The sequence below is a fragment of the Cervus elaphus genome, chromosome 7 (assembly GCF_910594005.1).
Source record: "Cervus elaphus chromosome 7, mCerEla1.1, whole genome shotgun sequence".
Classification (NCBI taxonomy): domain Eukaryota; kingdom Metazoa; phylum Chordata; class Mammalia; order Artiodactyla; family Cervidae; genus Cervus; species Cervus elaphus.
This window is the reverse complement of record NC_057821.1, coordinates 47857550-47883784: the sequence shown is the minus strand read 5'-3', so window position 1 is coordinate 47883784 and position 26235 is coordinate 47857550. Positions and strand designations below refer to the sequence as shown.

General features: G+C 45.9%; 2 protein-coding genes across 3 annotated transcripts in view; both read left to right on the top strand.

Moving 5' to 3' along the window:
• The window catches only part of LOC122697621 (desmoplakin), a 44132-nt gene extending 35795 nt beyond the window's left edge, over window positions 1-8337 (top strand). The window contains exons 22-24 of one of the 2 annotated variants that reach the window (XM_043908591.1): window positions 12-110; window positions 1108-3402; window positions 4383-8337. In XM_043908591.1, coding sequence (XP_043764526.1) covers window positions 12-110; window positions 1108-3402; window positions 4383-7619 — 5631 coding nt within the window. In that variant the 3' untranslated portion in view covers window positions 7620-8337. The remainder of the gene's footprint in view (window positions 1-11; window positions 111-1107; window positions 3403-4382) is intronic. The other variant, XM_043908592.1, reaches the window with a different exon arrangement.
• Window positions 8338-11739: 3402 nt separating this feature from the next.
• SNRNP48 (small nuclear ribonucleoprotein U11/U12 subunit 48) lies at window positions 11740-25995 on the top strand. Its single transcript, XM_043908590.1, has 9 exons — window positions 11740-11943; window positions 15070-15183; window positions 15443-15503; window positions 16311-16385; window positions 20876-21064; window positions 21547-21668; window positions 23244-23332; window positions 23636-23800; window positions 25795-25995. The coding sequence occupies exons 1-9, from the start codon at window positions 11785-11787 to the stop codon at window positions 25841-25843; spliced, it is 1023 nt and encodes a 340-aa protein (XP_043764525.1). The 5' UTR covers window positions 11740-11784; the 3' UTR covers window positions 25844-25995.
• The last annotated feature ends 240 nt before the right edge of the window (window positions 25996-26235 follow it).

Genomic DNA, 26235 nt, shown 5'->3' with positions numbered 1-26235 from the left:
TTTCCTCCAAGGCTGCAGATATGCATGCTCGGTACATAGAGCTTCTTACAAGGTCCGGAGACTATTACAGATTCTTAAGTGAGATGCTGAAGAGTTTGGAAGATCTGAAGGTAACCTACTCACTTTATTTCCATGGACGATTGAAAAGAAAATAGAATGGAACTTAAATTATTACAGCCTCGTTGGGTGTTTTTCTTTTGCACTGGGGTACAGCCGATTCGCACACAGTGTTGTGATAGTTTCACATGAACAGTGAAGGGACTCAGCCATACACACACAGGTACCTTTTTCCCCCCAAGGCCTCCTCCCATCCTGCCACATAACATGGAGCAGAGTTCCATGTGCTCTACAGTAGGTCCCTGTTGGTTATCCATTTTAAATATAGCACTGTATACAGGCCCAATTTTTTTTTTCCCCCACTGCCTCATTTTAACACGGATACTCCTTGGTAAAACTGTATCTCCTCTAAATAGTTAGTATAATGCAGTTCCTTCATAAATCAGGTGTCAGTCCTATTCTCCAGTTCACTGCTCGGAATGGACTGAAGTCATGTTTTCAAAAGTATAGCTATTTTACTTTGTCAAAACCCCCAGGAATTTCAATTTAATATTTGGTCAAGGAATTAGCTTTATTTCTTTGTGTTAAATTAAGAAGAACACCCAGCACTCGCTGGATTTGAATTTTTCACGTCAGGTGATTGTTGAATTTAAATCTCACTTCTAATGCTCATGCTCTGAGTTTATGTGGAAACTTACTTTATGCCTGGAAATTAAGGACGCATAATTTAGGAAATCATAAGCTTTTGGTCTTGAAAGAAATTCCTTCGTTTATAGATATGAAGGAAGCTGAAATTCAAAGAAGATAGGTCCCTTACTAAGATCATGCAAGCACCCGATGGAAGAATAACAAGAATACAGATTTCTTGAATTTTTTTGCCTGGTAGCTTTTGCCTTATATCACTCTTTACGTGCTTGTCTGTGTGTGCGTGTGCAGTTGTGCAACAAGAAGTGAAGAAGGCACATGGGTCTGCGGGGAGGAAGTACCACTTCTTTCTTATGATGTCGAGGTATGTTTCTTTCAACACCCTCTCTGATTTCCCTTCCACAGCTGAAAAATACCAAGATCGAGGTTCTGGAAGAGGAGCTCAGGCTGGCCCGAGACGCCAACTCTGAGAACTGCAATAAGAACAAATTCCTGGATCAGAACCTGCAGAAATACCAGGCCGAGTGCTCCCAGTTCAAAGCTAAGCTCGTGAGCCTGGAGGAGCTGAAGAGACAGGCTGAGCTGGACGGCAAGTCGGCCAAACAAAACCTAGACAAGTGCTACGGGCAGATCAAGGAACTCAACGAGAAGATCACCCGGCTGACGTACGAGATCGAGGATGAGAAGCGCAGGAGAAAGGCCGTGGAGGACAGGTTTGACCAGCAGAAGAGTGACTACGACCAGCTGCAGAAAGCGCGGCAGAACGAGAAGGAGAGCCTCGGCTGGCAGAAAATGGAGTCTGAGAAGGCCATCAAGGAGAAGGAGTTCGAGATAGAGAGGTTGAGAGTGCTGCTGCAAGAGGAGGGTGCCCGGAAGAGAGAATATGAAAATGAGCTGGCAAAGGTAAGAAACCACTATAATGAGGAGATGAGTAATTTAAGGAACAAGTATGAAACAGAGATTAACATCACCAAGACTACCATCAAAGAGATATCCATGCAGAAAGAGGATGATTCCAAAAACCTCCGCAACCAGCTCGATAGACTCTCGAGGGAGAACCGAGACCTGAAGGAGGAGATCGTCCGCCTCAATGACAGCATCCTGCAGACCACGGAGCAGCGGAGGCGGGCCGAGGAGGACGCCCTGCAGCAGAAGGCCTGCGGCTCGGAGGTGCTGCAGAAGAAGCAGCACCTGGAGATAGAGCTGAAGCAGGTCATCCAGCAGCGCTCCGAGGACAACGCCAGGCACAAGCAGTCCCTGGAGGAGGCGGCCAAGACCATCCAGGACAAAAACAAGGAGATCGAAAGACTCAAAGCTGAGTTCCAGGAGGAGGCCAAGCGCCGCTGGGAATATGAGAGTGAACTGGCTAAGGTAAGGGCCAATTACGACGAGGAAATCATCAGCTTAAAGAACCAGTTCGAGACGGAGATCAACATCACCAAGACGACCATCCACCAGCTCACCCTGCAGAAGGAAGAGGACACCGGTGGCTACCGGGCCCAGATAGACACCCTCACCAGGGAAAACCGCAGCCTCTCGGAAGAGGTCAAGAGGCTGAAGAACACTCTGGCCCAGACCACGGAGACCCTCAGGAGGGTCGAAGAGAACGTCCAACAGCAGAAGGCCACTGGCTCGGAGATGTCACAGCGGAAACAGCAGCTGGAGATTGAGCTGAGGCAGGTGACGCAGATGCGGACGGAAGAGAGTGCCCGGTACAAGCAGTCTCTGGACGACGCTGCCAAGACAATCCAGGACAAAAACAAGGAGATTGACAGGTTGAAGCAGCTGATCGAGACGGAAACCAGCCAGAGGAAGTGCCTGGAGGATGAAAACGCCAGGCTGCAGAGGGCCCAGGGCGAGCTGCAGAAAGCTCACAGCAGCGCCACGGAGACCATCAGCAAGCTGAAGGTGCAAGAACAGGAGCTGCTGCGCCTGAGGCTGGACTATGAGCGGGTGTCCCAGGAGAGGACCGTCCGGGACCAGGACATCGCTCGCTTCCAGACCTCCCTGAAGGAGCTGCAGCTGCAGAAGCAGAAGGCGGAGGAGGAGCTGGCCAGGCTGAAGAGGGCGGCCTCCGAGGACTCCTCCAAGAGGAAGAAGCTGGAGGAGGAGCTGGAGGGCCTGCGGAGGACCCTGAAAGAGCAGGCGATCAAGGTCACCAGCCTGACCCAGCAGCTGGAGCAGGCGTCCATCGTGAAGAAGCGGAGCGAGGATGAGTTGCGGCAGCAGCGGGACACGCTGGACGGCCACCTGCGGGAGAAACAGAGGACCCAGGACGAGCTGCGGAGGCTGGCCTCCGAGGCTGAGGCCCTGCGGCGGCAGCTGCTACAGGAGCAGGAGAGCGTCAGGCAGGCGCAGGTGCGCAACGAGCACTTCCAGAAGGCCATCGAGGACAAGAGCCGCAGCCTGAACGAGAGCAAGATCGAGATCGAGCGGCTGCAGTCGTTGACCGAGAGCCTCACCAAGGAGCACCTGATGCTGGAGGAGGAGCTCCGCCAGCTGCGGCTGGAGTACGACGACCTCCGGCGGGGCCGCAGCGAGGCCGACCTCGACAAGAACGCCACCATCGCGGAGCTCCGGAGCCAGCTGCAGATCAGCAACAACCGCACGCTGGAGCTGCAGGGCCTGATTAACGATTTACAGAGAGAGAGGGAAAACTTGAGACAGGAAATTGAGAGATTCCAAAAGCAGGCCTTAGAGGTATTCACAAATATTTGATCGCTGCTTGTTGCCGCTCCACTAATCCCCGCCGCGGTCCTCTCCTCCGGGCTGGAGGCTTGCAGCCCTCTCACGTTTTCTCTTTGCCGCTGTCTGTCCTCATCAGACCTGCGGTGGAGTGATTGCGGTGCGGTTGGCCCGTCTCTTCTCTCACCGGTTTTCTCTGTGTAACCCACGCTGGCTCCGCCTTTAGAACCTCCGCCGGGTGTAAGACCTGACATCACTCCCTCTCAATGTGCCACTCTGTTTTCGAGAAGACAGCTCTTACTTTGTGAGCTGTGACCTACATTTGTAGTTAAAATCTTCCTAAATAAAAGCCACGTTAAAGGGGCTTTTTGAGCCACGTTAAATTACACGCTTTCTGCACAATTTTTAAATCGCTTTTTCTTGCTTGCTTCTCATGATTTTTCTGCATGCATTATTCTGTGCTCTTTTCATCCTGGCCCTAATATGTTTCTTTTTGTTTGGCTTCTCTTTTAACCCCTAATTTTAACACTTCTTTAACCTCTAACACGTTTGACTTCTGTAAACAATATTTGTGTGGGGCTGGGGGTGGGGGGTGGATATGTCCATAGATATGTGTAGCTTTATTAAACACGTCATTATAGCTGTGACAGGTGGCATGTAGGTACAGCAGGTGTGATAACCTGGAACAAAATTCGCCATATTTGTTCAAACCATAATTACTATTAAGAGTAAACCAGGTCTACAACTGCTCGTATCTCCTGTGGAAAAGTATAGTAAGTATAGAAGCCATTTATCAAAGTGGCAACGTGTATGTACAGATTTTTTTTTTCCATGAACTTGTAAGATAAAATAACAGTACAACTAAGGAAAGAGGGAAAGGGCAAATAAGTAACTATATGTTGTAAAAATACAGGAAAAGAGGTGAAATGGTGATAGTCCTATGATATGATGAAATCATTTTTTTTTTTTTCCATTTCTTTCTTTTTGCATTCTAGGCATCTAATAGGATTCAGGAGTCCAAGAATCAATGCACTCAGGTGGTGCAGGAGAGGGAGAGCCTGCTGGTGAAAATCAAAGTCCTGGAACAAGACAAGGCCAGGCTGCAGAGGCTGGAGGAGGAGCTGAGTCGCGCCAAAACGACCCTGGAGGCGGAAAGCAGGGTGAAGCAACGCCTGGAGTGTGAGAAACAGCAGATCCAGAATGACCTGAACCAGTGGAAGACGCAGTACTCCCGCAAGGAGGAGGCCATCAGGAAGATCGAGTCGGAGCGAGAGAAGAGCGAGAGAGAGAAGAACAGCCTCCGGAGCGAGATCGAAAGGCTGCAGGCGGAGATCAAGCGGATCGAGGAGCGGTGCCGGCGGAAGCTGGAGGACTCCAGCCGGGAGACGCAGTCCCAGCTGGAGACGGAGCGCTGCCGGCTGCAGAGGGAGATCGACAGGCTCAAGCAGCGCCCCTACGGGTCCCACCGAGAGACCCAGACCGAGTACGAGTGGTCCGTGGACTCCTCCAAGCTGGTGTTCGACGGCCTGAGGAAGAAGGTGACGGCCATGCAATTGTATGAGTGCCAGCTGATCGACAAGGCGACCCTGGACAAGCTGCTGAAGGGGAAGAAGTCCGTGGAGGAAGTCGCTTCTGAGATCCAGCCTTTCCTCCGGGGAGCGGGAGCCATCGCTGGGGCGTCCGCTTCCCCGAAGGAGAAGTACTCCTTGGTGGAGGCCAAGAGAAAGAAGTTGATCACCCCGGAATCCACAGTCATGCTCCTGGAAGCCCAGGCAGCCACGGGCGGCATAATCGATCCCCACAGGAACGAGAAGCTGACAGTGGACAACGCCATAGCACGGGACCTCATCGACTTCGATGACCGGCAGCAGATATACACAGCGGAGAAGGCCATCACTGGCTTCGATGACCCGTTTTCAGGCAAGACCGTGTCTGTGTCAGAGGCCATCAAGAAAAATCTGATTGATCGAGAGACCGGAATGCGTCTGCTGGAAGCCCAGATCGCTTCAGGGGGTGTGGTGGACCCCGTGAACAGCGTCTTTTTGCCGAAAGATGTGGCCTTGGCCCGCGGGCTGATTGACAGAGATCTGTATCGTTCCCTGAACGACCCCCGGGATAGTCAGAAGAACTTCGTGGATCCAATCACCAAAAAGAAGGTCAGTTACATGCAGCTGAGGGAGCGGTGCAGAATCGAACCACACACGGGACTGCTCCTGCTGTCGGTACAGAAAAGAAGCATGTCCTTCCAAGGAATCAGACAGCCCGTGACCGTCTCCGAGCTGGTCGACTCTGGCATATTGAGACCGTCCACTGTCAATGAACTGGAGTCGGGTCAGATTTCTTACGACGAGGTTGGTGAGAGAATTAAGGACTTCCTCCAGGGTTCAAGTTGCATTGCGGGCATCTACAATGAGACCACGAAACAGAAGCTTGGCATCTACGAGGCCATGAAAATTGGCTTGGTCCGCCCCGGCACCGCCCTGGAGCTGCTGGAAGCACAGGCAGCGACTGGCTTCATCGTGGATCCCGTGAGCAACTTGAGGTTACCGGTGGAGGAAGCCTACAAACGGGGCCTGGTTGGCATCGAGTTCAAGGAGAAGCTCCTGTCTGCAGAACGAGCTGTCACCGGGTACAATGACCCTGAAACAGGAAACATCATCTCCTTGTTCCAAGCCATGAACAAGGAGCTCATCGAAAAGGGCCATGGCATCCGCCTGCTGGAAGCGCAGATTGCAACCGGCGGGATCATCGACCCGAAGGAGAGTCATCGTCTGCCCGTCGACATCGCCTACAAGAGGGGCTACTTCAATGAGGAGCTCAGCGAGATTCTCTCGGATCCAAGTGACGATACCAAAGGCTTCTTTGACCCGAACACTGAAGAAAACCTTACGTATCTGCAGCTGAAAGAAAGATGCATCAAAGACGAAGAAACTGGCCTCTGTCTCCTGCCCCTGAAAGAGAAGAAGAAACAGGTGCAGACCTCCCAGAAGAACACCCTCAGGAAGCGCAGAGTGGTCATCGTGGACCCGGAAACCAACAAGGAGATGTCTGTGCAGGAGGCCTACAAGAAGGGCCTCATAGATTATGACACCTTCAAAGAACTGTGTGAGCAGGAGTGCGAGTGGGAGGAAATAACCATCACCGGCTCTGACGGCTCCACTCGGGTGGTCCTGGTGGACAGGAAGACAGGCAGTCAGTACGACATCCAAGACACGATCGACAAGGGCCTCATTGACAGGAAGTTCTTCGACCAGTACCGGTCCGGCAGCCTCAGCCTCACTCAGTTCGCCGATATGATCTCCTTGAAGAACGGCGTGGGCAGTAGCAGCGGCACCGGGGGCGGCCTCAGCGATGATGTCTTTGGCGGCTCCCGACACGAGACCGTCAGTAAGATCTCCACCATCTCCAGCGTCAGGAATTTAACCATCAGGAGCAGCTCCCTGTCCGAGCCCCTGGAAGAGTCCAGCCCCATCGCAGCCATCTTCGACACGGAAAACCTGGAAAAGATCTCCATTTCGGAAGGGATAGAGCGGGGCATCGTTGACAGCATCAGTGGGCAGCGGCTCTTGGAGGCTCAGGCCTGCACGGGCGGCATCATCCACCCGACCACGGGCCAGAAGCTATCTCTCCAGGATGCGGTCTCCCAGGGCCTGATTGACCAGGATATGGCCACCAGGCTGAAGCCCGCTCAGAAAGCCTTCATTGGCTTTGAAGGAGTGAAGGGCAAGAAGAAGATGTCGGCGGCAGAGGCCGTGAAGGAAAAGTGGCTTCCCTACGAGGCTGGCCAGCGCTTCCTGGAGTTCCAGTACCTCACGGGGGGCCTGGTGGACCCCGAAGTACAAGGGAGGATAAGCACGGAGGAGGCCATCAGGAAGGGGTACATCGACGGCCGGGCAGCTCAGAGGCTGCAGGACACCAGCACCTACGGCAAGATCCTGACCTGCCCCAAAACCAAGCTGAAAATATCCTACAAGGATGCCATCAACCGCTCCATGGTGGAAGACGTCACCGGCCTGCGCCTGCTGGAGGCCGCCTCTGTGTCCTCCAAGGGCTTGCCTAGCCCCTACAACATGTCCTCTGCCCCGGGCTCCCGCTCCGGGTCCCGCTCCGGGTCCCGCTCTGGGTCCCGCTCCGGCTCCCGCTCGGGGTCCCGGAGAGGAAGCTTCGATGCCACAGGGAACTCCTCCTACTCTTACTCCTACTCCTTTAGCAGCAGCTCGATCGGGCACTAATGATCAGTGGGAAAGGTGGCTAGACCTTGGCGCTCATTTATATGAATTTTCACTGTATTCAATCATAGAAAAAGCAAACTCGTGCTTGCGGGATAGTGATAGAACTTTCTAGGCTTAAGGAAACACAGCCAAGGGGAGGGGGGGCGGAAATACGTAGTAGAGGCTGTTCTGGCTTTTTATCTTCTTAGCTCGTCTGAACTAATGTAATACACTGGATGTAGTATCTATGAAGTAGTAGTTGGTTATAAGGATAGCACAGATTGAATCTAGAGTTTCTTTCCTCTCTTCTGTGTTTAGATTTTTGATCACTGCTTCTCGAACATCTTTTGGCCAATAATCCAGATTTCTATGCTTGGAGATGAAAATAAAATTGATCTTACAGTCATCAGTCTGCTTCTCATCTAAATATATCTATTTTATGTATTAGGAAGAAATTACTCTACCCCCCCACCCCCCACCCCACCCCAAAAAAAGAACCCCTCTGAAACCGAAACGATAGGAATAAGTCTCCTTGGATTGCATGACCCATGATCCCATATACTCTTCAATGTTCCTGTTTGGTTTGGTATTAGTTTGACTGTATGTGCATGATAGTAACAATCTTTGCTTTTCTTCTATCAAAGTTTCCTGTTTATTTTGCTTGTCATTGTCTATGTACTTTTAAAAGGTGTCTTTATGAAGTTTGCTATTCCAGCAATAAAGTTTTAAATGTTTGAAATTTTTGCGTTTTGATTTCATAATATGTTCATACACACAAGAGCACTTAGCAGAAGCTTTCTGTTTATTGTAAAATACGTCTAAAATTGTTTACCAAGTACCTATTAGGCTCCCCCAGTGGCTCAGTGGTAAAGAATCTGCCCGCAGTGCAGGAGACCCAGATTCAATATGAAAGACCATTAAAAAGCTGCTTTAGTTCTGAATTCTTGTTAGAAGTTGGTCTTCTGAAGGTAGTTTTTTCAACATTTCTGTACTAGGTGGTGTCTTGGAAAGAAGCCTGTGTAAAGAGACCAGGTCAGAGGCCTGCACATACTTCTGGTTTATTCTGGGCAGTGAATAACATAGGCTAATTCATGGTTATACCCTTTAAAAACATGAAGTGGCTAAGATTCCATTTTGGGTAGCCTTAAACTACATGGTTGCATTTTTGTCCCCTAAGAGGAAAGAATTGATTTTGAATCTGTGAAACGGATTCCAGAAGAGTTCTTGGTTCTCTGTTGAAGCCTATTCTTCAGATCAAAGAAAACTAGTTCTATCACATTAGGGGCCCTATGGTTATGACCGCATTTAAACTTAATTTACTCTGTAAACACCTTGTCTCCAAATACAGTCACGTTGGAGGTTTCGGCTTCAACCTATGAATTTTGGAGGGGACACAGTTGAGTCCATCCTGAAGGCCTAACCTAGAACAGGGGTCAGGAGACCTCTTTAGGAAATGGTAATGAACAGAGCATCCAGAAGCAGTGTAAAGGAGTTCTTTGGGTTGAAATGTCACATCTGCTCCAAGCTGCTGCCAGAGCTGCATTAAGTTCTGAGCTGAGAGGGTCGGGTCCTGGAGAGTGGACATACTTGACCTGGGCTGAGGTTTGATCTGGTTCACATACGCTGTACATCCACAGGAAAGGGAAATTTTCAATGACCGTCATCACTTCACATCCAAAAATAGCCTCCATTTTCCAGGAGACTTGGCAAACTATGTAAATGCAAATGAAAAGGATGCTGTGGGCCGAGTGTGAACAGAGTGCTTCTTACAGCACAGCCACTTGCAGCTACCGGACTATTTCCATATTATTAACTTTATTTGTGTGTGTGTGTGTGTGCAAGAGAGAGAGAACTCTGCTATTTACCTTTGAAAATAGTTGTTCACAAAAGTATCCTCCACTGTTTCTTTGCCTCATGGAAACAAGTGCAAAGGAAAGCAAAGATTTGGCATCAGGCTTGGGGAAAAGAAAAAAATAAAGAAGGATTAGATTGTAGGAGTTATTAAAACTATCTGGGGAAACCAAAAGGGCTGATAAAGTGAACGTGGGTTAATCAAAAGAGGAGAGTACTTGAGGGCTAACAGGATGTGTCAGAGAGACAGGTGGTTATAGTGGTTTCCACTGGCCAAACTTGGGACCATTTGAGCCTCAATAAAAATTATGATGGTTAAAAAAAAAAAGCCAGATTACGCACAGGATATAAATGGACATTGATTATTAATGGCCTGAATCAATATGACAAGTTCTCCTTATCCTTTAGTAAATGCCTCCTGCATTGCTCACTTATGTTGACAGCATCATTATGACTGTCAATTATCAATGATTTACTTATTCAAAAGAAGTCCATGGAACCATGGGAGAATTTTTAATTATTGATTTACCCAACTTAGTTTTCTCAAAAATATCAATATTTTGTATTGGTTATAATTTCCGCAAATACATTTCTGCTTAAAAACTAGAATTATGGTAATGGAGTTTGTAATAATTTTAAAATCCTTAATAATTTTAAAAACCTGGATTTCATAGTGAAACAACAGAGAAAAATGAAGGTGTGGTAAGAATGGCAGCTAATAAATGTAGGAGCCAAGATAGAGAATCATCGTTTATAACTGCTGATGTAATCAGATTCAGGGAAGGATTGTGTGAGTGTTGGGAATAGGAAGTTCATATGGCTTCAGAGTATCATCCTTCAGGTTACTTACCAAATACCAAAAGGAAAATGTACAGTTACATTTCTAAAATGTAGAAATGGAGTGATGCCCCACCCCTACCAAGTGATCAAATTTAGCTTTACTAACAGCAGGGAAATCTATGTGTCCTTTATAAAGTGTAATAAAGAGGTACACACATCTAACAAAAAATGCTTAAACTGAATCTAATCATAAAGGAAAAAAATCTGAAAAATCCAGAAAGAGGAATGTTCTACAAGATGACTGAGTCCTGACAAAATTCAATGACTTAATTTGGACATCCTGGTTGGGGAAATGAGATCCCTACTGGCCATTGTGTGTGTGTGTTAGTCACTCAGCTGCGTTCGACTCTGCGACTCCATGGACTTTAGCCCACCAGGCTCCTCTGTCCATGGAATCTTCTGGGCAAGAATACTGGAATGGGTTGCCATTTCCTTCTTCCACGGATCTCCCCCACCCAGGGATCAAACAGATTCTTTCCTGTCTGAACCACTGTAGTGCAGCTTAAAAAATAAAAATTAAAAAGGAAAGTGAGGGAGGCTTTTCTGGAATAGCTCATGGTTTGAAAAAAATGATGAAATGGTTATAAAAGGAATTTGGGGGACAACTGGATAGATAGATATGAATATTATTATATATTATTAATTCTCTTGGGTTTGATCATATATTGTGCTTATGTAGGAGAATGTCCTTACTTTTTTTTTTTCTAAATTTTAAAAAAATTTTGGCCATACCTCCTGGCATACAGGGTGTCTTAATTCCCCGACCAAAGACGGAACCCCGGCCCCCTGCAGTGGAAGCACCAGAGTCTTATTAATCACTGAACCGCCAGGAAAGTTCCCTCAGTTGTTCTTAGGAGATGCATAGGGCAGCAAAAATCAGTGTGCGGGGCCGTGTGTACGGAGAGAGTGGGAGAAAGGCCAAATATTAGCAATTAATAAGTGGAGGACGGCTACGGGAATGTTCATTGTACAATTCTTTAAAACTTACCTGTTGATATAAGCCTTTTTTTTTTTTTAATGGGGAGGGGGGTTGTTGATTGGATAACACCGTTCGGGGAAGGCCAAGGGCAAATGCATACACAGTGAGTGAAAGTCACTCAGTCCTGTCAGACTCTTTGGGACCCCAAGGACTGTAGAGCCTGCCAGGCTCCTCTGTCCATGGAATTCTCCAGGTAAGAATATGGAGTGGGCAGCCATGCCCTCCTCCAGGGGATCTTCCTGACAGGGTCGAACCCGGGTCTCCCGCACTGCAGGCGGATTCTTTACCGTCTGAGCCCTCAAGGAAGCCCAACGCATCCAGAAACCCGGCGAAAACAGCCACTTCAGGAAAAAGCCGGAAGAGACCTCTCAAACGCACCCACCCTTCCCGGGCCGCTTCCCTATTGGCGGTTCCAGTCACGTGGCGGCGTGGCCCTGCCCCCGCCCCAGAAGCCCGCGCGCGCGCCGCCCGCAGTCCAGCAGCTTCTTCCGGGATCGCGCACTGGCGGCGGAGGCCATGGAGGCCGATCCTCCCCCGATGGAGGAGCGCAGGCGGCTGCGGGAGGAGCTGAGCGAGTTCGTGGAGAGCTGCCGCCGGACGCTGGAGGAGATGACGGCGTCGCTGGGCTGGAGCCTTGACCGTCTGGAGCCGGGGGAGGAGGCGGCGGCAGCTGAGGTGAGAGGCCCACGGGGCCATGGGCGGCGGGCAGGGCGCGGCGTCTGCAGGGCCGAGGGGGGCGCGCGGGACTCGGGGACTGCAGCCTCCCGGGAGCTCGCACCGCTCCCGGGGAAGCAGAGGAATCGCGGCGGGGCTACAGTGAGATAAACGGGCGGGCCTGGGGTGCTGCTTGGCGTCTTGCCGTGTCCTCTGCGCGTGGATACCGCTTTGGCACCAGGTTCGGGGTCGGGAGAACTGGGGAGTTGATGGGAAACAGTGGAAACAGTGACAGACTTTATTTTGGGGTGCTCCAAAATCACTGCAGACGGTGACTGCTGCCATGAAATTAAAAGACGCTTGCTCCTTGGAAGAAAAGCTATGGCCAGCCTAGACAGCATGTTAAAAAGCAAAGACTTTGCCAACAAAGGTCCGTCTAGTCAAAGCTATGGTTTTTTCAGTAGTCATGTATGAATGTGAGAGTTGAACCATAAAGAAAGCTGAGTGCTGAAGAATTGATGCTTTTGAACTGTGGTGTTGAAGACTCTTGAGAGTTCCTTGGACTGCAGGGAGATCCAATCAGTCCATCCTAAAGGAAATCAGTCCTGAATATTCATTGGAAGGACTGATGTTGAAGCTGAAGCTCCAATACTTTGGCCACCTGATGCGAAGAACTGACTCATTGGAAAAGACCCTGATGCTGGGAAAGATTGAAGGCGGGAGGAGAAGGGGACGGAAAACAGAGGATGAGATGGTTGGATGGCATTACTGAGTCGGTGGACATGACTTTGCGTCAACTCTGGGAGTCGGTGATGGACAGGAAGGCCTGGTGTGCTGCAGTCCATGGGGTGGCAAAGAGTTGGACACAACTGAGGGACTGAACTGAACTCAAGCAGGTTCCATGTTGGGAGAACTGGGGAGTTGCAGGTCGCCTTCCTCTGCCACAAGATAGTGCATTTCTGACGGCACTGGCAGCATTCCAGGACTGTTAAAGGAGTCGGTACCTGCAGCTCTCCTGGATGTTAGGATTGCTTTGGGAAGAGATGTAGGCAAGTGTGTTAGGGTCAGCAATCTGATCTTTTTTTTTGTTTTTTAAATTATATACTCATTTGGCTGCAGCGGGTCCTAGTTGGCGGCACGCAAGCTCTTAGTTGCAGCATGTGGGATCTAGTTTCCAAGCCAGGGATCGAACCCAGGCTGCCTGAATTGGGAGCACAGAGTCTTAGCCATGGGGATGACCAGGCAAGTCCCCAGATTTTTTTTTTTTAATGAGGTGAAAGGAAGTGCTCAGGTGGCATCATACTTTATGAGACCTACTATGCTTTACGGGTTTATAATTTTTTTAAAAAACCCTTTCATTGTTCGGAGGTATAGTTGAAGCTGTGAATTCCATTGAGCAGAGCCTCCCAGGCCTTTCCACGACACTGTGCACCCAGCAATGTAGTAAATTTAGATTTCTTTTATTAACAGTTAAGTAGCTCTTTGTTTATGCCACTTACTATATATTATCTTCTTTAATACTCATAATGACCTTTTGAGGTAGGTACCCTCAGCCACCTTTTACAGATGAGAAAACGAACCGAGAGAGGTGAGCATTCATCCCAGGACTCATTGCTGTTGAGTGGTAGTCAGGCTGTGAACCCGGGCATTCTGCCCCTGAGAGTGCCTCTCTAAAACTCCGCTCTAAAAGTGCAGAATTCTTGGGAGTTCTGCAGTGGTTCAGTGGCTAAGGCTGCCTTCCAGTGCAGGGAACATGAGTTCAATCTCTGGGTGAGGAACTAAGGTTTCACATGCTGTGGAGTGTGGCCAGAAGTTAAAAATAAAATTCTGAAATTCTGATAATCAGTTGTGGGTATGCATCACATGTTTGCAAAACCAACACCTGATTGATATTCAGGAGAGTGACCGGCATAAACATCCTGGAAAGTGGCATTGATAATTCCTAGACCACGTGCAGTACAGAAAGGCAGTGAAGGTTCACTTCTCTGCTGGAATGCTTTCATCCTGTAATTGAGTGAACCGCAGTCAGTTTCTGCCCTCCAATGACTGGTGGTGGTGAGGGGGAATACAGAGTAGCCACGTTGTGTTACAACGTGAAAAAGTCTGTGAAGGGTGAGTCCGAATTGCTGTAGTGCGTGCGGCTGTGGGGGTGGGTGGCCAAGACTTCCTTTGTAAAGTGAATTCTAAACTGACCAATGAAAGGAGCTAAATTAACTAGGTGCAGCACAGAGAAAGCATCAACAGCATGGGTAGAAATCCAGAGATAAGGCTGTGCACAGATCAGGGAACCTCTGAAAGTTAAGCTTAGGTAAGCGCTTGGGATGTGGGGGGGAGAGGGGGATGGTGGTCGGTAGGGGCCAGAGCTTAAAGGTCCTTGGACCAACTGTGTTAAAGAATGTGTGTATATATATATATTTATATATATATATTTTTTCTCTTAATGAGAACAGTAGGGGGAGACATGAAAATACTTGAAGCCAAAGTGTTAGTTGCTCAGGCAACTAAATTTTAATTTAATTAAGTTATAGTTGCTTATGTTTATTGACTGTGTGCCGTTTACCAGGCCCTGTCTGAATTGCTTTATGTGTATGAATTCAGGTATAGTTTATTTAATCTTTACAGTAGCTCTGTGTGAGTGGTCCTGCCATTAGACCCATTTTACAGGTGAAGAAACTGAGAGAAAGGAAGGCTCCTGACCGTGACTGAGTTGGTACAGTCATTAAGTGGCAGGCCTCGGATGCACACTCGCTCGGATGCACACTCGCTCGGGGTGGAGAACGGAGGCGGGGGAGCGGTTGGGAGGGGCTGGTGTTACCTCAGACGAAGACGGTGTCCTGCGGGGGCTGGGAGAGGGCGCAGGGGTTATGTGTAAGGACCTCCGAGTTCCTCAGAGGGAGATGGTCGGTGAGGTGGTCCAGGCAGTGAGCATACATACATCTTTGAGGAGGTGGGCTTTGAAGGGTTGGAGGGGGACATAGGCTATAAGGGGTAAAGAGAACCAGGGAGGTTATTTTTTAACGTGTACGTACACTCACACGGGAAGTGGGGTGGAAAGGCTTACAGAAGAGGATATAAAAACATTTAATGGTATAGTTATTTCTTGAAAAATGATGTACCCTTTCCTTTGCTTCTGTTTGATCTTTATAGGATGAAGTTGCGATTTGCCCGTACGATTCCAATCACCACATGCCTAAGTCGTCTTTAGCAAAGCACATGGTGTCTTGTAGATTGAGGAAACTGGGCTACACCAAAGAGGAGGAGGTACCATATATTTATTGTGTATATGTCGTGTGATTTATGCGTTAATAAATCCTCACAGTATTTGGAAGGCGTAGTGTGAGGTTTTCTGGGAAAATAATAGTCATTTGTGAGGTGCAGTGGTATTTGCCTCGTTTTGCAAATGATTGCAAGAAATGCTTAGATGATACTAAACCTATTGTTGGTTTATGTCAAATATTAAAATAGTCATCTGATACTGGAGGACATTAAGATTTATTTATTTATTTTTTTTACTGTTTAGGATAAAATGTATAATTCTGACTTTTTCTATGAGAATGCGAACATACCTTCAATTACTTTGAGTAAGTATGAAATATAATTTTTAAATATCTTAGTGAAGCTGTATGTATATAGGTACTGATATTTCATTTTCGAATTATCAGAAGAATGGGTTTTGTAAGTTCCTTATGATTGATTAAGAAGGGTATTGCTTATAGTGACACTAGTTTACTCAATTTGAAATTTAGAGACCAGGTTTATAATGCACACCAGAAATCCTCTAGAGCGTCCTACAATAGGGCACATACCTTGCTTCTTGGTTATAACAAAAACCTGGCCACACACATAAGTTGAAGATAGAGCTGAGTGTGGAAATGTGTTCTGCGTGTTCACAGATTACATAGAGGTTAAAATCTTGGGCTCTGGAATCAGAATGCCTCATTTAACTAATTTTGTCACTAATAGTGTGTGGCTTTCAATAAGGTAATTAACCGATTTTTTTTGCCTAAATTTCTTTGTAAAATAGGAATGACGCTCATAACACCTGTAAGGAGGATTAAATATCACATACGTTATATGGTTAGAATACTGCCTGACACTTAGCTGGGATTCACTAAATGTTAGATATTGGTTGCTAACGTTTGCAGCAGCAATTGCTGCATGCTTGATTATATTAATAGTGTTTTCTGAACTGCTCGAAGTCTGGTTACTTATTGGATTCTGGTGGATTGGAAAGAATTCTGCATTCAGGTTACCTCAGCAGCAAGGTGGGTTGTTAAGGTTCTGGAAGGTTTCTCAGAGTGCCCAGAAAGCTTGGATTATTGGAACCTAGTTAATAATTCCATTGTGGACACTGATTCATATTGTGTTTATGGATTTTTTTTTGACAGATAAGGACTCACAATTCCAGATAATTAAACAAGCTAGAGCTGCAGTTGGAAATGATGGTGATTATTATAATCAAAGTAAGTGGCATCATAGTTTGAGCTAATTAGTTAGACTGTCTTTCCTCCATAGCGCATATCACTAATTTTCAAGAGAAATCTTGTGAACACAGTTATATGAAATAGGTTAAGCTTTCCATCTGACATTAGACTAAGTACTTGGTGTCAAATAAATCCCCCTGAGTAGACTGTCTCACTCTGAGATTTCCTTCCTTGTGAGCATTGTTATTGTTGTTAGCTGTTTAGTCACTCAGTTGTGTCTGACTCTTTGAGACTGCACGGATTCTGGCCCACCAGGCTCCTCTGTCCGTGAGATTTCCCAGGCAAGAATACTGGAGTGGGTTGCCATTTCCTTCTCCAGGGGATCTTCCCGACCCAGGCCTCAAACCCCCATTTCCTGCGTTGCAGGCAGGTTCTTTTCCACCAAGCCACCTGGGAAGCCCCTCTGGAGAATCAGCCCGATGTTACATGTAAGCATGTTGAGGTGCAATGTGAGAGGAGAGGCTCGGGCTGAAGAAGACCCAGCACCGTCCCTGCTCCTTGTAGTGAAGCAAGGACAGTGTTACATACCATTTCAGAGGGTGGTGGGAAGCTGGGGTAAGAGATGCTACCTGGGACTTCACTTTAGCAGAGACAAGCTTAGAATTTTAGGTTTGAGCTTTTAGGAAATTGGAAGAAAACTTCATCCTTCAAAATCATAGAAGTAAGTGGGTAAATGGAGTTAATAGATTTCTGACTCTAGGTAGGACATCCAGCCAAACCCCGACTGGCTCCTCTGATAAAGGTTCTCAGTTGTCTTTGAGCTTTCTGAAGGCACGTTTCTCTGAGCACCTAACCTTCTTCTCCCTCACTGATGTTTAGGGTCATGACCCTGTTGTTGTGAGCCAGTGTCTGGGCTGTTCTCCCTCGATCGTGTTGTGACTTTGGAAGGAGGAAGTCTGTTGGTCTCAGTCTGCATTATATTGTAGCAGCCAGAAGCATGTTTCTTGTGTTTGCTGTTTTGAAGGATCCAGGTGTTACTCTTTGACAGGGATGTTTGACTCTCATCTTACTCAAAGAGATACTGAGCTGTGGTCAGTCAAGCTTTCTTTGGCCCCTCTTCAGTTAAGACACAGTTAAAAAGTAGAGGATTTTGTTTTTGTGTTTTGGGAGAAGTTACTAGTTTTAACTTTATTTGACCTTAGCTAGTGAGATTTACTGAATTTATTTTATCTACTCCAGCATCTGTTTTTTTCAGATAAGGAAATAAACCCTGTCCAGCAGAGGTGATGAAATTCTGGGGTGCTTGTTCTAAAGTTCCTCCATACTTTTCTATTTTAGAAGAGATTCTTTTTGTTTTTTTCCAAAACTCTCTTGTGTATTTCATTTCTCTTTGACATCACAGTTGTGATAAGTTAGACAAGTATTTTCTCTTCCATATTAGGTGAAGAAATAGAGGAACACAGAAGTGAGCTAACACTTTAGTGCTTTAATATAAGCTGGATTGAAAACCTAGCTCTGAATTTTGTGGATTTGAACATTGAATTTGGTTCTTTACAAAAGCAAACAATTACTTTAAATGAATAGTTCTTTCAGTAGGTAAAAGGAACTTTGATTTTGGATTTTTGTACTGTCTTAATATTTAATTGCTAAGGACAACTTGTTACATCATCTATAATCCTCTTTTTAAAACTTTTTTTCATCTTATGTACAGCTCTGCAATTTCTCAATAGAGATGATTTTTTGTGGCCCACTTAGGTCTTAACACATTTAAAACTTTTTACCCCAGGACAAAAGTCTCTTTAATATCTTCTTATGATGTTTACTTTGAAGGAATGACTAACACGAACAGCTTTACATTTTCCATATAATTAATATTTTGTTGGTTACGTACTAAATTTTAAGTTTCTTGTATTTTCATTTCATTGGTCATATCAGACCCAAACTCAAAGTATAGAATTCTCAGCCTGTTAATCTTTGTCAAAGCTTGAACAGCCATTAGATCTACTTATTTACTTTCAGATGTAGTTATGTTGGAATAAACAATCATTTTATATTTCATGATCTTTTCCCTTCAATATTAAAAATTCAAGTCGCCGTACTTGAATTTCATGGCACCTGTGTGGCTGGTGGCCGTGATTTGAACATGAGTGTACTGGGCTAAAGCATCCTAAAAGATGGGAGATGACGGTTCTAACCCTGATCTTTTCCTCCCACTCGTGAGACTTCAGTGAATCATTTTATCTGTAAGGGCCTCATTTCTGCATCTCGTGTTAGGAAATTGACTTGGTATGAGTTCTTCACAAAATTCTGAATTCGTATCTTTGACACAAGTTAACATTTAATGTTGTTAAATATATTAGTTAATGTTAATATTATTAATATTTACTGTTGTATCTAACACGTTTGAGATGCCCTGTGATGGCCAAAAGGACTAACAGAGAAGAAGGAGAGTTCCGGTTCCTGAGAAAGTAGCTTGGCGTTCCAGTTTGGGTGACGGCAGAGCTCTGGAGCTGGGCAGAGCTGCAGGGTGCACAGTCGTGCGCTGCCGCTGAGCTATCCACCCGAAAATGGGTCAAATGGCAGATTCTGTGTCGTGTCTATTTTACGACAGTTTTTTAAAGCTATTATTAAAAAAAGTACATAGAGGGTCACAGTTAGTATGATGACAGTTCATTCAGATAGATCTCCAAATCATATAGAAACTTGCATTTGAATTTTTACGTTTTGTGGAAATGTAAGCTTCTTTAAGTGTGTTTATCCATTTTTTTTCTTTTGTCAGAAATATCTGTGTTCTGAATGATTTGAATGCCATTTGTTGTTTAACTTTTCCTGTACTTTTTCTTTTTCAGTAATTGGGGTGAGTATAAAGAGGAATTAGGAACCTGAATGTACTCCTTATTTAAAGATATGCAGTATCCTTTTTGCAAATGATATCCTTTTAAAAGTATCATTCAAATTTCTAAACTTTATCTTAATCACTGTCACAACATTATAGTCTTGACTTGGAATTTTAGTTGAATTTCAAAGAATTTAAGTGTCAGGCTTGACCATACAGAAATTTAAGATGAATAAAGAAAACTCCAAAATATTTTAAGGAGGAAGTTACACTTCTTTGTTTACAAAGAACAGGCAAAGGTTTGTGTGGAACATGTTTTAAACTACATCAGTGTTCTTTTCATCTTTGTATTTTTCTTCCAAAATATGTAGCCTATAATCAGATAAATAGGTTTATCAAAGCTAACTCACTTTTATATTATAAACTGAAGGGTTCAAAATCTGGCTGCATAAAGGGGCTTTTCCTAGTGTTTGCCAGAATTACAGTGAGAGGGATTGACAGTGGGCAGCCCCTCCTGCCCACCAATTCCGAACCTTTTACTAGTACAGATTGTTATCCATCACTGTTACTTCAAGACTCGGATTCAGTGTAGCTCTCCTTGTAATTTATAGACCTGTAAAAGTCATCTCTTTTCTTGTGTTGTTATCCTTAGTTCATGGTATGCTCTCATTTGAATTTTTGTTTTGCCACTTTTATAAGTATCTGAGAAGAGCTACTGATTTTATATTGTCCTGTGAACCTGAGTGATTACTTCAGGGTAACCTAGCAAACATTAAAAGGATTCCTTTAGTAGCTGGTGTTCTTTGTTTGCATTCATGAATAATGAAGTCTAGAAAGAATCTTTTTAAATTGCTTTATTTACAGTTACAGTAATTTTTTATTTCTTTGAGAAAATTTGAATCTCAAAAATTTTCTTCAATGTTTAATACATCATATCAAGGTATTGTATTTACTCTTTTTCATTAATGAGCAGATGATAGAAAGTTCTGTGACTTTGGAGGGGGGGGGCTTGCTGTTGATAACTTTTCTCAGTTAGTTTGGTAAAACCAACATGCGCGGCTTCTGAAAATTAAGAGAAGTTTTAGTCTCAGTCTGTCTGTCTCTGATCTGAGAAAGAGAAAGTTTGGGATTTCTGCCCCTTGGTCCATAGCTCTAAGTCATTGCCCAAATGGGATGTATTTTGACTGTGAAACATCTCGCTTGGTGTCTCATAAACATTATGTTTTTAACACATTTTTCGTATTTCTATAATTTATTTTCAAGGGGGCTGTAATGTGTGTTGCCTATTAAAAACATTTTCCTTTACATTTTATGGGGAAAAGCGTATAGAGAGAAAATTAATATCTACTTTTACAGTATGGGGAGCCTTTTAAAAATTTTTTTTTTTTTAATGGGCAAATTGTCTCATGGTTATTACTACCTGCCTTCATGGGATCTATCTCAGCACTGTTGGGGATAATAGCCAACATCCACGTCCGTCCTTCCTGTGGATGCAGCATTCAGGATAGAGTCAGTGTTGACCATTATCACACAGGTGGCTGTTCTGTATATTTAGGGATTGCTATGAAAACAAATGGCTTGTGTTAATTAAGCATCACATTATTACCATGCATGTTTAAAGATAAGTACCATAGATTGTAAATCCACAGAGCTTCATGTATTATTTATCCTTGTGATCTTATTTTTACTCTAGGGGTGTATTCTTCATTGCCTGTTGAAGTTCCCCTGAATCACAAACGGTTTGTTTGTGATCTGACTCAAGCCGATCGTCTTGCCCTCTATGATTTTGTAGTCGAGGAAACAAAGAAAAAACGCTCAGATTCTCAAACTATCGAAAACGACAGTGATCTCTTTGTAGACTTGGCTGCCAAAGTCAATCAAGGTTTGAGATGAATATCTTAGTTTTCTATTTCTTAATTGTCGTTTCATCCTTTAAGTGTTAATAAGATGATCTGTCAGGCCATTTTGTGTTGGAAAAGGATGGTTTTGTATCATCTGATATTAACATATATGTTAAGGTGTTTACGTAGTACTTGAAATTTTGTTCACTGGTTGTTACATTAAGCATACCTTCGTTCCATAAGAATGTTACATAGGACTGGGCTGTTACTTTAATCTCTGTACTTAAAACACTCTTTACATTCAGCTATTGGCCAGAGAAAAGGAACGATATAGTATATGTGTTGCCGAAGCGAGCACGAGAAAAGGAATGATATAAAACAGTCCATTTATACAACATAGAATTTTTAGAGCGCTACATTAAAATGTGGTAAAATATCAGATGATTATGGTGTTCCTTCCCTCTGATTCATAAGAATTTACAGTTTCTGGTGATGTAATAATTCTATTTTGTTCTTTTATTAGATAATAGTCGAAAAAGTCCAAAATCTTACCTTGAAATCCTGGCAGAAGTGAGAGATTACAAAAGAAGACGCCAGTCCTATAGAGCTAAGAATGTTCACATAACCAAGAAGTCATACACTGAGGTAAGTCATAGATGATTTGTGTAGAGCCTTGTTGAACACAGAGGTTTCCCTTACACAGTCGTCGCCTGTCCCGTGGCTTCCACAGTTGCCTAGAGGTTTTCTGAGAGGACGTGGCTCTGGTGGCCACATCTGATTTGTATTTGTCCATCACGTTCAGACCCAGCCTTCACCAGACAAAGGCTCTTCAGGGTACCAAGATCTTAACGTAAAGAGGTTGTGCAGTCTTACAAAAGTACTGCTTTTGAGAAAGTGATACTGCATCATGCTGAGGACGTAGATTTTGACTTTAGACAGTCCCAGGCTTGAGTTTTGATCCTGCAGTTTATCACTGTCTGTTTGACCTGGGCAAATGATAAGAGCTTTTTAAGATTCAGATTTTTTTCATTTTATACTAGTACAGACTTTGCAGGGTTATTGTGAGAGGTAATTGAAATAATGCTTATGGACAAAGGAATTTTCAATAAATAGCTTTTTTTGACAGAAACTTAAGTGTCCTTTTATGTACTCTACTAAACATTTGGGCTTAAGCAGTGTTTTGGTATAAATTATGTGTAACTTACAGTATTATGTATATAATACAATTTAAGTGCATTGCTGCTGCTGCTGCTAAGTCACTTCAGTCGTGTCTGACTCTGTGCAACCCCGTAAACGGCAGCCCACCAGGCTCCCCTGTCCCTGGGCTTCTCCAGGCAAGAACACTGGAGTGGGTTGCCATTTCCTTCTCCAATGCAGGAAAGTGAAAAGTGAAAGTGAAGTCGCTCAGTCGTGTCTGACTCTTTGCGACCCCATGGACTGCAGCCTACCAGGCTCCTCCGTCCATGGGATTCTCCAGGCCAGAGTACTGGAGTGGGGTGCCATTGCCTTCTCCGTTAAGTGCATTAATCCCTGATTTAATTGCTAAGTTGTGTCCCTGACTCTTCGATCCCATGACCTATGGCCCGCCAGGCTCCTCTGTCCATGGGATTTCTCAGACGAGGATACTGGATTGCTGTTTCCTCCTCCAGGGCATCTTCCCAACCCAAGGAGTGAACCTGTCTCCTGCACTGGCAGGCGGGTTCTTTATCACTGAGCCACCAGGAAAACCATCATCTGCATATGGTCTCTGTTTATTTTACCCCCACTCATTCCCTCTCATCCTGCCCCGACAGTTGGTGGTTTGGGAGCAGATCCCCGATGTCTTTCGTCTGTAAAAACGTCCGTGCTTCCCACCCTTTTAGTGATTTCTTGTGTCTCGGTGAGATCTCCAACATGCGGATGAGTTGCACTACTGCAGACAGTACAGAGAACTCGCTCGTGTGTGTGCTCCAGATCACCCAGGGCTGACCACGTGCCGCTTTCCTGCGTCTGCTGTCTCTGCACGTGGTTTCTAAACTCTCAGGGCTGAGTTAACACGTGTCATGATCATGTGCCCCTGAGTCCTTGGTGTGTCTGTCGCCCGTCTGTGTTTCCTAAACCGCACACGTCCCACCGTCCACCGCGTCGTAGCTCTCGGGAGATGTCTGATCACGAGCGGTGATGTTTGCGCGTTTCTCGAGCAGCTTTCTCACCTGGCAGTTGGTTCCTCCCCGCCCGCAGGTGATCCGGGATGTGATCAGCGTGCACATGGAGGAGCTGAGCGGCCACTGGCAGGAGGAGCAGGAGAAGGACGCGGACGGGGCGGACAGGTGTGTCCTCGTGTCGTCGTGGGAGAGGTCCTCCGCTGAGTCTGTTACCGGGCACTGTCCAGCTGGGTTTTGGCACTTCTCAGACCACTCACAGCACACTGATTTACCCGGAGGCTCCTCCTCTTCCTGTCACCACAGTTGTAAAACATACTCTGCAGAGCTGTGTTTCTTTGCCTGCCCCCTTACTGGAGTGCAAGATGATGCATGTTTATTTGGTCTCTGCTATAGAATGCTGGGCTCGAGGCTGGTCTGTCGTGGAGACCAGTGGTTGAAACTAGCTGATGACCTTTCTTTCTGCCTCAGGAGCGAAGAAAGACGGTCGGCTTCAGTGGACTCAAGGCAGTCTGGGGGGAGCCATCTGGACGGTGAGTGTTCATGGCGTAGACGGGACCGAAGTCGGAGCCCACACAAACGGAAAAGAAATAAGGACAAGGATAGAAGCTGGGACTCCAGGAGAAGGAAGGAGAGGTAAGCCCGGTGGCATGTATCGTTCATTGCTGAGTTGTTTACTTCTGACATGGGGACAGTCCGTCTATCACAGGCCATGCTGAGAAAATGGAGTGTAAGCAACGTGAGGCAGGGGGATACACAGTGTGAAGGCCCTTCGCATGCGTCCTGTCTCAGGGCGGATAGCCACAGCTCTGCTGGCGTGGCTGGCTGCCTGCTCGCACCTGGCTTCCTTTTTTATTAACTTTTCTCTCCGAGACACAGGAAAGTAACGTCTGGGCAGAAAGCCCGCTGCGTCACAGAGCTGTTTGCCTGGGTCTCTCTCCCGTCCTTCAGTATCTGTCCCCGCCCCCGCTGTTTTCCTGCTGTCATTCTTTCTCTCTTTCACGAATCCCTCAGATAAAGGGCTTTACTAAGGCCCAGGCTTTACGGCAGTCAGCTCTGCCCTTGTTGGGATTCCTGATAGACGTTTGATCACTGGGGAGATATAAAGTAATACTGAAATAATCCAGGTTGACACAGGTCTGTTCGTGTATCCCAGCTGCTCAGTGGACCTCTGCCTGGACCTTAACTTCACCAGGCCTGCCCCCAGACTTGTCTGCCCCCGCACGCCTGTCCTGGTTCACGGTGACCGGCGTCTGTCCTCCTGAGCCGGAACGCGAGGCCCTGCTCGATGCCGTCTCTTGCTCCTTCCCAAAGGGTCCTGGCTGCCGTCAGTCCTGTGTGCAGACGGTCCCCCTCATGCTCCCCGCCCCCTGCCCTGGACGCTGTCCTCTGGTAGTTTTCCTGGCGGTTCTGTCTCTAAGCTGGTCCCGTATGGACCTGGGATCCCTACCCAGCTGCTGGAGTGAGCTTTCACCTCTTAAAACCCTTCAGTGGCCGAAGTCTCATGGTTTAGAACAGCTCTCGAGACCCCCGGGAGCAGGGCACTTGGCTCTCTACCTTGCGTTTTGCGCCTGCCCTGTGATTTCATAATGTCTGCCCTAGCCAGCCCAAGTTCCTCACTGTTCCTCGTCCCTGCTGTGCCTCATCCATGCCTTCGCACCTCCTGTTCTGCTGACTGTTTTTTATAAACTCCTCCTCAGCCTTTAAGATGCAGCTTAGCCATTTCCGCGAAGCCTTTTTCCCCATTTGTTGCCACTCTGCCCAGCACCTGCGATCCGTTTACCTTACTTCTCTCTGTCCTAGACTGAGCTCGCTGCAGGCAGGCTTAGTCTCGTTTGCACGGTGTTTGTCTAAAAGTGAGCTCTTAGATGGTGTCTCTCCAGGATCAGTGGTGACCAGGAGTCAGGCTTACTGGTTTACTAATTCTGCTCACCTTGATATCGTTCAGTTCGTAGGTTTAAAGCTAGCTCTCAGTTCAAATTATGAAGTAGTCTCTTAGTCATCCCTGTTGATCCATTTACTGAAGGATAACCTCTGGTCATTACGTGCACATTAACTCTTGATTGGCCGTCGGAAACTGTGCTCTCTCACTTTCCCTGGTTGGTTAGTTTTTCCTCCTCTTTAAGTAATTTTTGACATGTCCAATCAGTCCCTATTGATTGATGTATGTTAAATAGCCTCAGAACCTAAACATGGGTGATTTTCCTTCAGTGAGGATAAGTTGAGCGTCAGCAGGAAGTGCTCCTCCTTGAGACCCCCTGAGGTGGGATGCCCTGCAGGGAGCTGAGCTGGGGGCCGCGATGTGGAGCTCAGAGCTCTGAGTTCCTCCTGTGACTCCAGAGTCCTGTCTGACCTGAACTCTCAGGTCATCCACCTTGTACAGACATTCAGAGCGTAACTCCAAAGCAGAGCTTAAAAAAAAAAAAATCCGTTTACCTGTATCCTCATCTCAGTTTTGTCCTGTATTTTTAGTGACGCTTTTTTTTCTTTACTTTTTAAAAAAAACTAAAAGAACTGTTCCATTTTAAATGCATATTTTAACTTGCTCTGGTTTATATCTGATATAAGTGCATTGCTGTGAATTACTATTTTAAAGTTTTGGTCCTTTTTTTTCACCCCTTTGCTTTCAGGGATGGGGAAAGACATCACAGTCATAAAAGAAGAAAGCAAAAAATGTAAAGCGCAGTGTCTATGCACATGTTAATCGGGCCTGTGCCCCGGTAACCAGTATGCTGGTGTCTGTCATCGTTGCTTGCAGTGGGAGCATGTGCTTACGTCGGCTGTTCAGTGCTCACAGCATTATTTTTCAATAAATACCTCTCAAACCATGAGTACATGATGATGCTCTAGAGCTTTGTTTTCCTACCTGATTGCCTTCTGTTGCTGATTGTGTTTCATTGTCTTTTTTAAAAATATAATTTATGTATCAAAAAATTCTTTAAAGTGAATATTTAGGCTATGTAACTAATACATAAATGCATTCTTATTGTAATTAAGCTTACAGATAAATTAAAGCTTGCAGATAAGGCTAAACAACCCTTGGAGCACCATCTGTGCTGGCATCACCTGTA

Coding starts and splice junctions, on each gene's coding strand:
- SNRNP48 (XM_043908590.1), top strand. CDS start 11,785: ATGGAGGCCGATCCTCCCCCGATGGAGGAGCGCAGGCGGCTGCGGGAG. Junction 15,504..16,310: donor CATACCTTCAATTACTTTGA/GTAAGTATGAAA, acceptor TTTTTTTGACAG/ATAAGGACTCACAATTCCAG. Junction 21,065..21,546: donor GGCTGCCAAAGTCAATCAAG/GTTTGAGATGAA, acceptor TTCTTTTATTAG/ATAATAGTCGAAAAAGTCCA.